Source organism: Rattus norvegicus, chromosome 7, assembly GCF_021556685.1.
Source record: "Rattus norvegicus strain SHRSP/BbbUtx chromosome 7, alternate assembly SHRSP_T2T, whole genome shotgun sequence".
NCBI classification, from domain to species: domain Eukaryota; kingdom Metazoa; phylum Chordata; class Mammalia; order Rodentia; family Muridae; genus Rattus; species Rattus norvegicus.
This window is the reverse complement of record NC_141540.1, coordinates 27602372-27617524: the sequence shown is the minus strand read 5'-3', so window position 1 is coordinate 27617524 and position 15153 is coordinate 27602372. Positions and strand designations below refer to the sequence as shown.

The 15153-nt window shown below is 45.6% G+C and overlaps 2 protein-coding genes and 1 pseudogene across 2 annotated transcripts in view; 2 read left to right on the top strand and 1 right to left on the bottom strand.

Annotated features, from left to right (window-relative positions):
- Rtcb (RNA 2',3'-cyclic phosphate and 5'-OH ligase) overlaps nt 1-15153 on the bottom strand; it is a 208990-nt gene that overhangs the window by 160795 nt on the left and 33042 nt on the right. The window lies entirely within an intron of this gene.
- On the top strand, nt 3042-3413 carry Rps20l2 (ribosomal protein S20 like 2; annotated as a pseudogene).
- Ascl4 (achaete-scute family bHLH transcription factor 4) lies at nt 6783-9039 on the top strand. The gene is given in 1 exon segment (NM_001399717.2): nt 6783-9039. A coding segment is annotated over 1 exon segment (438 nt). The 5' UTR covers nt 6783-7850; the 3' UTR covers nt 8289-9039.

Sequence of the window (15153 nt, the reverse complement as noted above, 5' to 3'; positions counted from 1 at the left end):
TATCTTTTTTCTCCTCCCTTCTGCACAGCTGGGGATTAGCAGCTTGCCTAACTTGGAGTTTTCCTTTTAAACTCTAACAAATTGTCCTTGAGATCCCGTTCCAATCTATTCTTAAATTCTTTTAACAAAACTAAGAACCCCAATAGGGGATTCTGACTTCCCACGTATCATATGTAGCTCTTATGGGGACTCCCTGAGATTTCAGGTATCACTTCTGTGGCCTCTCTGCTTGGATGGGAAGGTGAAGCCCAGGAACCACGTAGCTCTGAGAGGAATCCTCCTCAGGAAAGGCGGTGCAGCTCCCAGGGGTGGGTATCTCCAGCTGAGCTGAGGCACTCAGGAGCCTCAGCCCTGCTCCTTCCTGTCACTTCTTCCCTTCTTCTTTCCATGGCTTCTTGTCATCTTCCAATGAGTCACACCAGGCAGCAAATTTCATAAAAAGAGATTTATTGGAGGATCCGGGGTCTAGAGAAACAAGTTCAGGAGTGGCTGCCAATGCTCCCAAAGGGGAGCAGACAGAGCGGGGCATTGGACAAAGCACAGTGCTTATGTGCTTATGTAGTAGTTGGAGGGGGGGGGGCACTGTAGAGCATTCTAGGGTGGAGATTTCCAGGATGATGATTGGTGGGATTTCACGTTCTGAGCTTGGGGGAGCTCAGGGATTGGTGGGTTTTCTTCAGACATTTCACCTAAAAGTAGCATTATCTGAGGAGAGTCCTGTTGAGGGGCTGGAAATGACCTTTGTGACAGTTAAGACTGCAAAGTCTCGGGTAGGAGCCTGGCTGCTGGAGTCCCTCAGATGCAGCCCTGGCCACGTCCCTACCTTGAGGTTTACAAAGATTACAAAGTTTATAAAGGGAAGTCCACTGAAGGAAACGCCTTTTCTGCCACTTGACTGGGGTGAATATCTATCAACGTCTCTCCTGCTTTTTAATTATTTTAATTGCTAGAGAAGACAAACCCATTACCATACTCTGAGATGGCGTCGTGCCCTTTTTCTGAGCTGTCATTCCTGACTTTCATCTTTTAAAATGATTTGGGGTTTAAAAATATAGTTTTATACAGACTAGCGGTTTAGTTGTCTTAGGGTTTCTATTGCTCTGAAGAGACACCATGACCACGGCAATTCTCATAAAGAAAAACATTTAATTAGGGCTGACTGTTGCGTGTAGCTTTTGCTACCCGCCTTAATGCTCCCACCCCGAGAATATTGGATTCACAGATGAAAAACACTGACACACAAGTTGTTCCATTTCAACCTGCCCTTTTGGCTCAACTGCTGGGCACCTCCAATCTACCACAGCTAGCTTACCCTTCCCCATACTCCCAACTCAGCACTCTAAATCTGCCCTAGCTTCAGTCGTTCGGTCACCTTCAGTCCCAGCTCAACACCGCAGCCTCCCTCCTGGAAAAGCCGCTCTGCCCAAGATCTCACAAGGCTGGTTGGCTTTTCTCCCCTCACCGAAGCATGGTGAATATTTTTCCTCTCTCCCAAGCCTCTGCTAGCTTGCCTGCCAGGACCCGGAAGTCCCGCCTATTCCACCCAGCTCATTGGCCGCTAGCGTCTTTATTGATGGATCAGGAACCAATTGGAGAACAGGATCTTAGCACAGGTACCACCCCTACAGCTGGCAAACAGTTTCATTATCCTCGTGGCAGAAAGCGTGACAGCATGGAGCAGACAGGCATGGTGCAGGAGAAAGTTCTACATCCTAATCTGCAGGCAGCAGGAGAATGTGTGTCATACTGGGAGGAGTTTGAACAGATGAGACCTCAAGGCCTGCCCCCTCGTCGACATACTTCCTCCAAAAAGGCCACACCTTGTCCAAGAAGGCCACACCTCCTAATATAGCCACTTCCTATGGGCCAAGCATTGAAACACCTGAGTCTTTGGACCATTCCTATTCAAACCGCCACAGCTAGACTTGGTAGATTCAGCACATTGCGATACAAATACTTAATACTTGAGTTATCTGGAGAAGGGATAATGGAATACACCCATGTAAGATAATCAATTTATGACTGTATTATACCCAGTAGAATTCTAGCATGAGATCCTAATATATGGATCCTTGTTTATCTCTTGTGGTGCATTATGCAAATTCCAGGCCCAGGCCCAGAAGCACATGTATACCTCTATGTCACAGTCCCAGAGAACCAGTAATGCAACATGAAATATTTTGCAAGGAGAGCCAACGTAAATTCTCTTTCGAGCCGGTGGTGCGAGAGCTGTCAGGGTGGAAATTTTCCTCTTCCCCAGGGACACCTTGAAACCTAATGGGTTTGACCTTTATTAGTGAGTCCTCTTCCTCTTTGATGAGCAGATCCAAATGAGATGGCACAAACCGAGTTCCAAGCAGTTTTGGGTGCTGTAGCAAATTTGAATCTCCACCTATCCAGCCTGATGTGAGACATCATAGGTTGGAGAGAAACTTAGATGGAAACAGATGGTAAAGTTAGCATGTGGATGGTTTTTGCTAGAGTTTTATAAACCCTGTACCTATTCCTCCCTGCTTCGTAACCTTCCTGCTGAAACCTAAAAGAAACATGCACTCACCTCAAATAGAGAAGGAGCAGACAGACCTAAGAAAGGTTCCACGCAACTCAACATGTAAGTAAGTTTATTAGTATTGCTTATGGGAGCACGAGCAACTTGTGAGCAACTGTACAGTAGAAAAGTCTTACCACCACTCTCGGGCATTTTTTTTTAAACCTCTTTTCTTTGAGACAGAATCCAGTGTAGCTGAGACTAGCCTTCAGCTCTCTCTAGAGCCAAGGTTGGCTTTGAACTCCTGATCCTCCTGCATCTTCCTTCCAAATGTTGTGTTTACAGGTATGCCCTATCATACTTACCTATGTTACTATAGCTCTGATGGAACCTAGAAGGAGTTTCTTGTGACCCCTCCCCTCTTTAAGAGGAAATGTTTGGGAGACCTGTGGTTCGTGCTGTGCTGTGGAGCCTTGTCCAGTCTGCTCTGTCCTGACTCACTGCTGTTCGCTCCTGCTGAGGAACAAGTCGGTCAGGAAGCCGCGCCTCAGCCATGGCATTTAAAGATACCAGGAAGACTCCCGTGGAGCCCGAAGGGGCGATTCACCGGATTCGAATCACGCTCACCAGCCGCAACGTGAAGTCGCTGGAGAAGGTTTGTGCGGACTTGATCAGAGGTGCAAAGGAGAAGAATCTGAAAGAGAAAGGACCGGTGCGCATGCCTACCAAGACACTGAGAATCACTACCAGAAAAACACCTTGCGGTGAAGGTTCCAAGACGTGGGATCGTTTCCAGATGAGAATCCACAAGCGACTCATTGACTTACACAGTCCTTCTGAGATTGTTAAGCAGATTACTTCCATCAGTATTGAGCCTGGAGTGGAGGTCGAAGTCACCATTGCAGATGCTAAGTCAACTGTTTAAATAAATTGACTTAATTGTTAAAAAAAAAAAAAAAAAAGAGGAAATGTTTGTCCCATCCCCATAGACCTTGCTAAGTAATATGCACTCTTCATGTTTCCTTGTCAATATGGTGACTGAGGTCTCCTGGGATCACTTCAGCCTCTCTGCTTCAGGATGCTGCTGCTGCTCATGTCAAGTGTGCGGCAAACAACTACACCACATTCCCCAGAGAAAGACTTTATAAGGAAACTTGGTCCAATAGCCTTTACTACTACTAATAAATCTGTAGGTCTGCCTCGAGTCAGTGTATCATTTATATGCTACGTACATTCCCTCTTTATTATTTTAAAACTCATCAGTTTGAAAATATGAAGCGCGTGCTACTCGTACTAAGCGAACAGCAGTGAGATCTGTGAAAGACAACGATCACGCTTCTAAGCCCAGTGACGTACTCTCTAGGCAACCGACAAAACTTTAGAATACATCTTTCTACTGCATTCTCCATGTCTGCACAAACACATAAAGGCTTGGACGTCACCCGTTACAGTGTTATTCCATTACTCAAGAGGCCGAGGCAGGAGGATGTTGAATTTGAGCCTGGGCTACACAGTGAGATCCTGTTTCAAAGGCAGAAACAAAAATAAATAAACCATGTAAAATTGTTTCATGTTCCTATTGTTAACATTAGCCTGAAATTTTCTTTTTTCGTTTAATGCATTTTTATACTTCTATAAGTGCTTACATATAGCATATGTAAACATACTTATGTTACTTTTAATAATAACATAAAAATCTGTATTAGTCTTTTCCTTTTGGAGAAGTATTCAGACTGTGTCCTGAATCCTCCTCACGTACTCCCTTGGAACAAAACCTAAAAATAACCCTAGTCCTCATTTTTGGTTTGTTTGTTTGTTTGTTTGTTTGTTTTGGTTCTTTTTTTCGGAGCTGGGGACCGAACCCAGGGCCTTGCGCTTCCTAGGCAAGGTTTGTTTGTTTTATGAGACAGGTTTTCTCTGTGTAACCTTGGCTGTTCTGGAACTCACTCGTAGACCAGACTGGTCTCAAACTCACAGATACTCACCGGCCTCTGTCTCCTGAGTGCTGGGATCAAAGGTGTGCACCACTACCATCCACCATCACCCTCCCCTCTCTCTTTTTAAAAGAGTACTGGATTTTTTTTTAACTTTTAATTTTTTTATTTTAGATTTTATTTATTTATTATATATAAGTACACTGTAGCTGTCTTCAGGCATCAGATCTCATCACAGATGGCTGTGAGCCACCATGTGGTTGCTGGGATTTGAACTCATGACCTCTGGAAGAGCAGCCAGTGCTCTTAACTGCTGAGCCACCTCTCCAGCCCCATCTGTCTTTTTACTTCATCTTTTGAGACACAGTCACGAAGTTTGCCCTGACTGGCTTTGACTCACTCTGCAGCCCGGGCAGGTCTTGAACTTTCTTTTCTTTTTACGGTTTCTTTTATTTTTAAAATAGCAGGTGTTTCTTTTATACATTTTTTTGAGATTATAATATAGCCACACCACTTCCCCCTTCCTTTTCTTCCCTCCAAGCCCTCCCTTATACACCTCCTTGCTCTCTTTCAAATTACAGCCTCTTTTTTCATTAATTGTTGAAACATACATCTATATATATTATAAACATTATATATATATATATATATATATATATATATATATATATATATTCCTTTTTTTTTTCTTTTCTTTTTTTCGGAGCTGGGGACCAAACCCAGGGCCTTGTGCTTGCTAGGCAAGCGCTCTACCACTGAGCTAAATCCCCAACCCCATATTCCTTAATATATAAGTCAGATTCACTAACACTACTGTCTAAAAGTGAGCAGAAGAAGAACAAGCAGCCATAGACATGCTAATGTGAATAGGGGGAAACCCAAGAAGCCTCAGCCCCATGCAGGGAACTACAGGCTACTAAGGATGCTGATAGCAGGGAAATAATCTTCCCCAGAGGAGAGCACACAAATCGGTTATCCAATACCACATGGTCAGCTCGGAAAACACATCTTCAGGTAGCACCATATAGGCCTTGAACTTGCAACCATCCTGCCAAGCCTCCCAACGTAGTAGCTGGGATTATTGTCTGCAGCCCCAGGCCCAGCCCTGGTCTCCTTTTTAATTCACTACAGATGCTGTGCTCAGTGTTTATCTGTAGTTACACATAAACCTGTAGAGATGTATTTCTTTCTGTGGGACAAAACTGTCAGCGGTTCTGGATCAAAGTTAGTAGGAAAATAAATACATTGTGAATTATAATCATTCCTTCCCCGAGCCCTTGAGTGATTTATGACTCTGCCCCTCCCCCCAAGTCCTCAACACCGGCAGTTGTTAGCCAGCCTTTACCTGTTTTATTTTATTTTATTTTTTTTAATAAAAATAAAACAGCCCTGGCCGGCTTGGAACCTGTTGTGTAAGCCACGCTGGCTTGCTTCTGTCTCCCCAAGGCTGGGATGAAAGGGTGTGCACCACCACACCTGGCTTGCAGTCTATTTTATTTGTTGTCAGCCTGAGAAATAAAAACAGACCTATGTCACGTTCCTGTTTGGAATTATCTCATTTTCTCTTGTCACTCTTAGCAGGAAGTTCAAAGTCTCTGACCTGGCCATACGCAGGAACTCAGGGTCTGGAGCCTATGTGCCCTGCAGGAGGCTTTCTCCATTCATGCAAAAGTGATGACGTAAGAATTCGGGACGCAAGAATTCGTGATGCCGGGGCTGGGGATTTAGCTCAGTGGTAGAGCGCTTACCTAGGAAGTGCAAGGCCCTGGGTTCGGTCCCCAGCTCCGAAAAAAAAGAACCAAAAAAAAAAAAAAAAAAAAAAAAGAATTCGTGATGCCACATTGAGTTGTTGGCCCAGTATAAGCTCCTGGGGGACCTGCACCTTCTAAAATGGGACTAACTTATGCAGAAAAGGAATAATTGTTTCTATTTCACTTACCTTGATGCAAATGTTTTTCCAGTTGCTTCAGGCTGATCAGTTAGACTTTAAACTTTAGTAAACATAAAAGCAGAGGACTCCTTAAAAAAAAAAAAAGGAAAAACAAAAAAAAACATGTTTGGGCGACACCCCAGCTTCCAGAAAGGAGGCAAGTCTGGTTGTAAACTTAGGGGGTTTTGCATCACTTGTTTTTAAGTTGGACTTTTCAAGTAGAAGATGCCTTTAATGTGTTGGTTTGCGGTACAGGAAACTCGATTTTTCCATGTGATAACAGTCTTTGACATTAACCAGTATAGTTGGATTTTTAATGACACTTTCATCTTCAAAGCCCTTTACCAGCACAGATGGATTAATTATTCATTTGTGTGTGTGTGGTGGTGGGGGAGGAGGTGTTAAAAAGACAAGCCTTCAAAGCCAAATCCTTTCTCCTTAGGATTGGGGCTCTCCTCTTTTCAAATGCTGTTTTCCAGTCCTCAAGGGAGGAAATACTTAATGACGAATACAATGGGAAAAGGCTTTGCTACGGGAAGATATCATTATATCCTGAGTGGGATTAGAGGAGGTTGGGAGGCAGGACTAAAGGTGTGTTTACAGTAAGCACTCTGAGAAATAACTGGCTAAAAGTGTTTGTTACTGTTCGGGCTTTTGATGTGTTTTTACAGAGCAGAAGGAGCATAAAGGGCTTTAAGTTAGAACACAATTTGCCAATCCTTAAATTTGATGCTAAAGCACATACAGTTTATTCTTGTTACCTTTGAAACGTGTCTAATTTGGTTTTTTAAAGATTCTATTTCGCAGAAGAAAACCTCGGGCTTCCCCGGAGGTCCAAGGAGGACTTGACACATCTTCTAACCACAAGAGAGCAGTCTTCCCTTTGAAGAGCGCTTCTTCTCCACCTCCCGAGAAATGAAAGAGCCGGGGTATGTTTGCAAACACTCTGAAAGCTCTTTCCATCAGACCTGAACGCCGGAAACCACAAAGGGCAGTCAAGTTTGGATTTTCAAGAAGAACGCCGGAGTAAACTTTCGCTCTGCCGGCCAGCCGATCCGGTCAGTGCCTTGGGAGGGTCTCTGCTCAATTCCTGAACAAGTTCGGGCTCCCTGATAGCCACACTTGCAGACCCAGGAGTGAATTACAGCAATTGGACAGCTTTGAAAGAGTAATTTGTTCGGAGTGCGATCGCCTATTCAGGCTGGAACCCTTTGTTAACTCTTGAACTAAGATCAGAGGAGGCACATGGATACAAACGTGGATAAGGCTCGTCCTTTATCTTTGCCCCTTCTTCTCTGAAGCTTTATAAAGTCCGGAGGAGAGCAACGAGCTTCGGAAACCATGCAAAGTCCCCTCCAAGTGTGCTCAGGTACCTAGCTTCTGGACCTAGAAACTTCTCCAAAGACAGACCGGGAAGCCTGGATGGACCAGCATCCCGGCTACGACAGCTTCCAGTCTGGTCTTCAAGGTGAGCCAACTGCGTGCTTTTCCGCAAGGAATGGAAAAATGCAAATCGGCTGGACTGCTTGCCCTGCATTCCCCGCTACGAGCCTCGCCGCTGGGCGCGCTGGCCCGGAGGGAGCCCTGCAGGGTCTCCGCGCGCCAGGATACCGCGGACTGCGCGCGAAGACGGCCGTGCCCGTCCCTGCCGCCCGGGGGCGTCGCCGAGCCCGCCTTTCTGCGCCAACGCAACGAGCGCGAGCGGCAGCGCGTGCGCTGTGTGAACGAGGGCTATGCGCGCCTCCGCCAGCACCTGCCGCGCGAGCTGGCTGGCCAGAGGCTCAGCAAGGTGGAGACGCTGCGCGCCGCCATCGGCTACATCAAGCAACTGCAAGAGCTGCTGGAGCGTCACAGGCCGGACCTCAACAGCGATGGCGAGTCCAAAGCGTCCTCCGGAGCCTCGCCCTGCAGCAGCGAGCCTGAGGAGCGTGGCTAGCAGCGCCCTTGCCCACCAGGCTTTCATGGTTGCTTCTCTGGGCTGAGTTCTTAAAAGCAAAAACAAGCAAACAAATAATTAAGTGCTTCTGGATCTAGAAAAGAAAGGTAATTTTATGTTTAGAGGGTTTGGGGATTTTTTTTCCCCTTCCACCTTCATTGGCTCAGAGCTTTCAGCTTACAAATGTTTAAGGAAACTCATTTCTTGTATATCAGAAGCACAGAAGGACCATCTCAAATCTATGCGGTGATTTTAAAAACACAAAGGGCTGTAAGGAACCTTTGCCAGAGAAGAAACACACACACACACACACACACACACACACACACACACACACACACACACACACACACACACACACCAGTCCTTCATGTGAGAGGAACGTTCTCATCCCTTTCCTTTGGGAAATGCACTGGAAATCTTATCAACACCTCACTGAAGGTGAAGGTGGCTGAGATGACACTCTATAAGACATTTGTGGAGCATCTGCTGGACCCGAACACCGGCCTGAATCGCCGTGCTAAAAAGGACAATGCTTGACACATACTGGTTTGTCCGCAAGAGGTCGATTGGGAACTTTGGCAGGTAATAAAGCGTCGCGATATTAATGATCTTTTTGGAGATCTGAATGGCCATCTCCTCTCCCAGTTTCTGCCCACTGTTTCCCTGGCCCTTTTCTCTGTATGTTCCCCTGTCCCGTTCTCATACCGTCTAACCTTTGGTTGGAAAAAATAAAAAAGCAAATATGCTTGTTGCCTTTTGGTGTTTGACGCTGACCTGACAAACGAGAAGCAAACAGACACAGTCAGTGCCTTTTGGCATGAGAGCTATGGACGACGGGGTTTGGTTGAACCCACTACACGTCCAAGCCATTTGTCTTTGAACGCTTTCCAGCGTATTTGATATTTAACTATGGTCATTCCTTCTACCTCACCCAGTTATGAATTATAGAAATCGCTAGATGCTTGTTAACATCTGAGGGTAAACTTCTAAAGCTCCTGACCCCACCAATTCACCCCTTCTGGGGTGCTGGGAGTTGAATCTAGGGCTTAATGCATGCCAGGCAAGTGCCCTCTCCCTGGCCTATATCCCAACCATATGCTCGTCCTAATCTCATGAGTTTCCCTTTCTTTAGAGGTAGCTTGGGCTAAGAGGAGCCAAGCACTCTCCAACACACCTCACGTAGCCTCTTACTGCCTACCCCATTATTCAGAGCCTATCTTTTCCTTACTAGGACTTTGTTAATTTTTTAAGTCTGCCTTATTTTATTCTCAAATATTTGCGGGCTGGTTGTTACACACACATATTCCGCTTAAAATGTAAAACAGAGTGTATCCCGGTGGGACCTTGCTCCTGAGCTGGGCATGGTGGTGCACACCTTTGGTCTCAGCATTTGGGAACTAGAGGCAGGAGGGCCTTGCTAAATGCAAGGCTAGAGAGGTTTCCATAGCCAGCTCCACGCGATGAAACTGTCTACAAACGAACCACCCCCTTTTTATTTTTAAGAAGTAGGGGGCTGGAGAGACGACGGCTCGGTAGTTAAGAGCACCTGCTGCTCTTTCGGAGGACCTGGGTTTGGTCCCCGGCAGCCCCGTGGTAGCTCACAGCCATCAGTAACTCCAGTTCTAGAAGATTGGGTGCCCCCTTGAGGATTTCATAGGCACTGGACACGCATGGCGCCCTTACACAATACCAGCAAAGCACTTGCACAAAATAAAAGTAAGTAGTAAAAGATGAAGCGAAAAAGATTATATGCCTGCCTGGCTCTGAGACCCAGGGTAGCTTTCTCCTGTCAGATGCCCGCCCCCACAGTGTTGTTTATCTCTTTCCTACTATTTCACAGGAGATGTGGGGGTGTGAGGTACGAATGTTAGGCCCCAGGAACGAGAACTTTCAAAACAATTGCTCTTCCCTTGTCTGGGATGGAGCGCTCCACTAAGCTAAAGAACACTGTGCCTTCTAAAAGAACAAAAGCAAGCCCGAGTACTGTTTACTGAGTGGAATGTTACATTGTAGAGATAAAGGGTTTGTGAAAGAAGAGAGGTGTCCATGTTCTTTGAAGTCTTCTCTGGGTGGTTTGGTTTTCCCGAGCCTAGAACTCCCCCTTGGTGATGCTTCCTGGCAGTCAGATATTCCTCCAGGAACCCGGATGTCCTGATAGCTACTGTGACACACACTCCCTGAGGGCAAGGAAAAAGGAGCCCTGATCTTGGACTCTTCAGAGTTAAGAAGTAACCGTTTGCTCTTTAAGCCACCTGAGGCAAAGCCTTACCTGAAGTTTGAAAGTCCCGTCCCATCTGGCCAAGGGAAACTTACAGGAACGTGCCAGTACCCATGGTAACTGAGTACACAGGCCCTAAAGGGATGCCATTGTCAGAAACTTTTTGAAGTTCCATTCAGGCAGGTTCTCTTTAAAGCACCTGATGTTATCTTTGCTGTCTTCAGAAAAAAAAAAAAAGTAATCTCGTTTGTCACCCTGGAAGTGAGGCTTTGGTTAGAAATGTGGCTTCCCAGAATCCTCCACTGCAGTTATGGCTGCAGGTAGGATCCCACTAGATACCCCCCTTTGACCTTTCTCTGTTGGCCGTTGAACATCTTTCACTCCCTGCCTACTGGGGTAGAGCGGGAGGCCTGAAGTTGCTTTATAATTCCTTTACAGGGCAGGTCCAGGACAACTACGAGCGTCTCCGGCCCTTTGATTGTTGTCACTGAGTTGCACGTGTGTTTTCCTTGTAGGCTCTCTGGGTGGGGAGGCTGGCGTTTAATCTCATAGCTGTTTGTCTGCGCCCTTCGCTTGAAGACCTGTCCGTCATCCTTTCATGTTGGCTTTCTCACCGTCGTTAACTGCAGCCAGAATGAAACCGCAGCTGCGTGAGGCAGAAAGGTGTCCATCCAGACATCAGAACTCTCCGAACTGGTTTTTTCTTTCAGAGTGGGCCTGGAGAGGGCCACTTCTGAAGGTGGTTTGTGGACTAATTCTATCTGTGGGCTGTAGGCAGGGGCTTGGGAGATAATCTGATCTAGTTCCAAGAGGTTTAAACAAATGAGGGTTGAACAATTCAGGCACCTACTCATCTTCAGATATACTTTTGGTTTCTTTTCTCTTTTTCTCCTCCTCATTTTCCTCCTCCTCCCCTCCTCCTCTTCCTCCTCCTCCTCCCTCTTTAAAAAAAAAAAAAAAACAATTGAAGGCAGCTCATTCCATATGCTAGCAGGTCCTGAAGTTATTCTGTAGAGCAGGCTAGCCCTTCTAGGTACTATTCTCAGCTGTTTTTCACAACGGTCTGAAAGGACAGATGTATCGTCTCCATTGTAAAGATGCAGAGCCCGAGGCTTAGAGAGGAACTGACGGCTCTCGTTATTTTGCTCACTGCTTCAGGAAACACCCAACGGAGGAGAGACTTAACGGGAGAGGGTTGATCTGGGCTCATGGTTGGAGCAGGCTATACCTGGGGAAGGCATAGAAGCCTGTGGCTCCAAGGTGAGGGGAGTTTGGCTGCACCTGACGATTCAAGACAGGAAGTGATTCAAGGCTATAAATCTCAAGGCTTGACCCTGCCCCCTCAGGGAGCTACTTCCTCCATTGATTCCCTACTTCTCTTAAAAATTGTACAACCTCTCAAGGTAGCATCAGTTAGGGACTGAGTGTTCAAATCCGTGGCCCTTTAGGGGCTGTGTTACATCCAAACCATAGCATTCTGCTTTGGCCCATGGCCATCTTATTACGTAAAACGCACTAAGTTCAGTTTCCTACGTCTCCATAGTCTCACAGGTTCACCACTGTTAAAACTCTTCCGAGTCTTATGTCACCCTCTCCACTGGGAGACCCTATTTTGTTTGGTTCATTTTGGGGTTTTTTGAGAAGGGGTTTCAATGCAGGCAAAACACTCAAATACACAAAAAATAACAAATGAATCTAAATTTTAAAAAATTAAAAGCATGTATGTGTATATATATATGTATATGTATGTGTATGTGTATATGTATATGTATGTGTATGTGTATATGTATGTGTATGTGTATATGTATATGTATGTGTATATGTATGTGTATGTGTATGTGTATATGTATATGTATATGTATATGTATATGTATATGTATATGTATATGTATATGTATATGTATATGTATATGTATGTGTATATATGGCACCAAATTCTGCTTCCAACTTGAGATGTAGGCTGGTCACTTTTTAAAACTACAGCTGCTGTGACTATACCTTCCAGGCTGATCTGGAAAAACACTTACCAGTTAAAGCCTTACTTGAATCAGAATGCCTTTGTGGTCATGAATACATGAATAAACTTGGCACAAGGAATGGCACTATTAGGAGGTGTGGCCTTTTGGAGGAGGTGTGGCCTTGTTGGAGGAAGTGTGTCACTGTAGGGGTGGGCTTTGAGATCCTTCTCCTAGCTGCCCGGAAGCCTGTCTTCTCCTGCCTGTCTTTGGATCAAGATGTAGAACTCTCAGCTCCTTCTCCAGCACCATGTCTTTCTGGATGCTGCCATGCTTCCTGCCATGCTGATAATGGACTGAACCTATGAACCTGTAAGCCTGTATAAAAGACCCAATTAAATGCTGTCCTTTATAAGAGTTGCCTTGGTCATGGTGTCTCTTCACAGCAGTGGAAACCCTAACTAAGACAGCCTCAGACCTTTGTAAATTAACTCTCTTTTCAGATGAAATCTTCTAGATGAGTCTGTATTATTCCATCCTGCGACTCTGGATGACTGGAGTATTGCCTTCAGGAAATCTTTTCTACTGCTTTGGTGCAAAGTCCAAGGTTTCTCCTTAATGACACTGTCTTAGTTATGGTTTTATTGCTGGGGATAAACTCCATGACCATGGTAACCTCTTGTATAGGACAACATTTAATTGGGGCTGGTTCATAGGTCCAGAGTCTTGGGCCATTTTTGTCATGTTGAGAAACATGGCAGCATGCAGGCTGACATGGTACTAAAGAAGCAGCTGAGAGTTCTACATCTGGATTGGTGGGCAGCAGGAAGAGAGAGTGACACTGGGCCTGGCTTGAGCTTATGAAACATCAAAAGCTCAGCTCCTATGACAACGCTTCTTCTAAGAAGGCCACACCTACTCCAACACCATACCTCTAATAAATGCCACATGCTATGATTCTATGGAGGCCATTTTTATTCAAACCATCACATTCCACTCCCTGGTCCCCATAGACCTGTAGCTATATCATGATTCAAAGTGCATATAGTCAAATTTCAAAATTCCCATAGTCTGTAACAGTCTCAACCTTGTTTAGAAATCCAAAGTCTCTTCAGGGACTCATGTTAATCATTTAATTGTAACCCTTTGTGCTGGTTGGTTTTGTGTGTCAATTTGATACAAGCTAGAGTTATCAGAGAAAAAGGAGCCTCCGCTGAGGAAATGCTTCCATGAGGTCCAGGTGTGAGGCATCTTCTCAATTAGTGATCAATGGGAGAGGTTACAGCTCATGGTGGATGGTGCAACCCCTGAGCTGGTGGTCCTGTGTTCTATAAAAGGATAGGCCAAGCAAGCCATGGGGAAGCAAGCCAGTCAGAGCAACCCTCATGGCCTCTGCATCAGCTCCTGCCTGCAGGATCCTGCCCTGTTTGAGTCCCTATCCTGACTTCCTCCAATGAGATTGTGAGCTGGAAGTGTAAGCTGAATAAGGAAACCCTTTCCTCCCCAGCTTGCCTTTTGGTCATGGTGTTTTGTCACAGCACTAGAAACCCCAACTAAGTCACCCCTGTAAAATCAAGGTAAGAAGGATCACAAACTTCCAACATACAGTGGCATAGGATATACATTACCATTCCAAGAGGGAGGAAAGGAAGCATAGTGAGGAAATACTGGGTTAAAACAAGACCGGAATCCAGCCTGGCAAACTCCAAATTCTGCGTCTGCATGTTTGATGTCAAAGCGCTCTTCCGTTTGTTAACTGCAGCACACTTCTTCCTCTTGGTGTTCCACTACCTGTTAGCAGCTTTCTTGTCAGGTATCCCATGACTCTGGCATTGCCACCATTGTGGGGTCTCCAAAACAATCCAGGTTTCACCCCTTCTCTCAGAGTCTCCATTGCAGGACACCCCTGACACATCCCTGGGCTCAGCAGCTATCATTAGCCATGGAGGGAGATTCCGTAACCCCATTCTCATATCCTTGACTCTAAAGCCAGAACTACATGGCCTAAGCTGCCAAACTCTGCTGTTTGCTGGGGCTGGAATATGCCCCGTTGTTGAAATATATATTTGTCAGTTTTCCATTTTTCACAGTTTCCTTCACTGCCTACGCTTGGCTGTCCCAGAAGTCGTTCTGTAGACCATGCTGGCCTCAGACTTAGAAATTCTCCCGCCTATGCCTTCTGAACATTGTGATTAAACGTGTGCATCACCACACCTGGCTCTGAGCTTTTCTTTAATTCCTTTTCACAAGTCGGAAGCTTAGCTGGGTGGGATCTTGTCCTGGGGTCACCACTCCCTTTATTTCATTTAATATTTTTTTCCATTTTTATTAAATTGGGTATTTCCTATTTACATTTCAAATGTTATTCCCTTTCCTAGTTTCCAGGCCATCAGCTCCCAACCTCTCCACCTCCCCTTCTATGTGGGTGTTCCCCTTCCCATCCAACCCCCATTACTGCCCCCCCCAACAATTCTGTACTCTGGGGGTCCAGCCTTGGCAGGACCAAGGGCTTCCCCTTCTACTGGTACCCCAACAAGTCTATTCACTATGAATTTGGAGCCCCGGGTCAGTCCATGTATAGTCTTTGGGTAGTGGTTTAGTCTCTGGAAGCTCTGGTTGGTTGGCATTGTTGTTCTTATGTGGTCTCAAGCCCCTTCAAGCTCTTTCAGTCCTTTCTCTGATTCCTTCA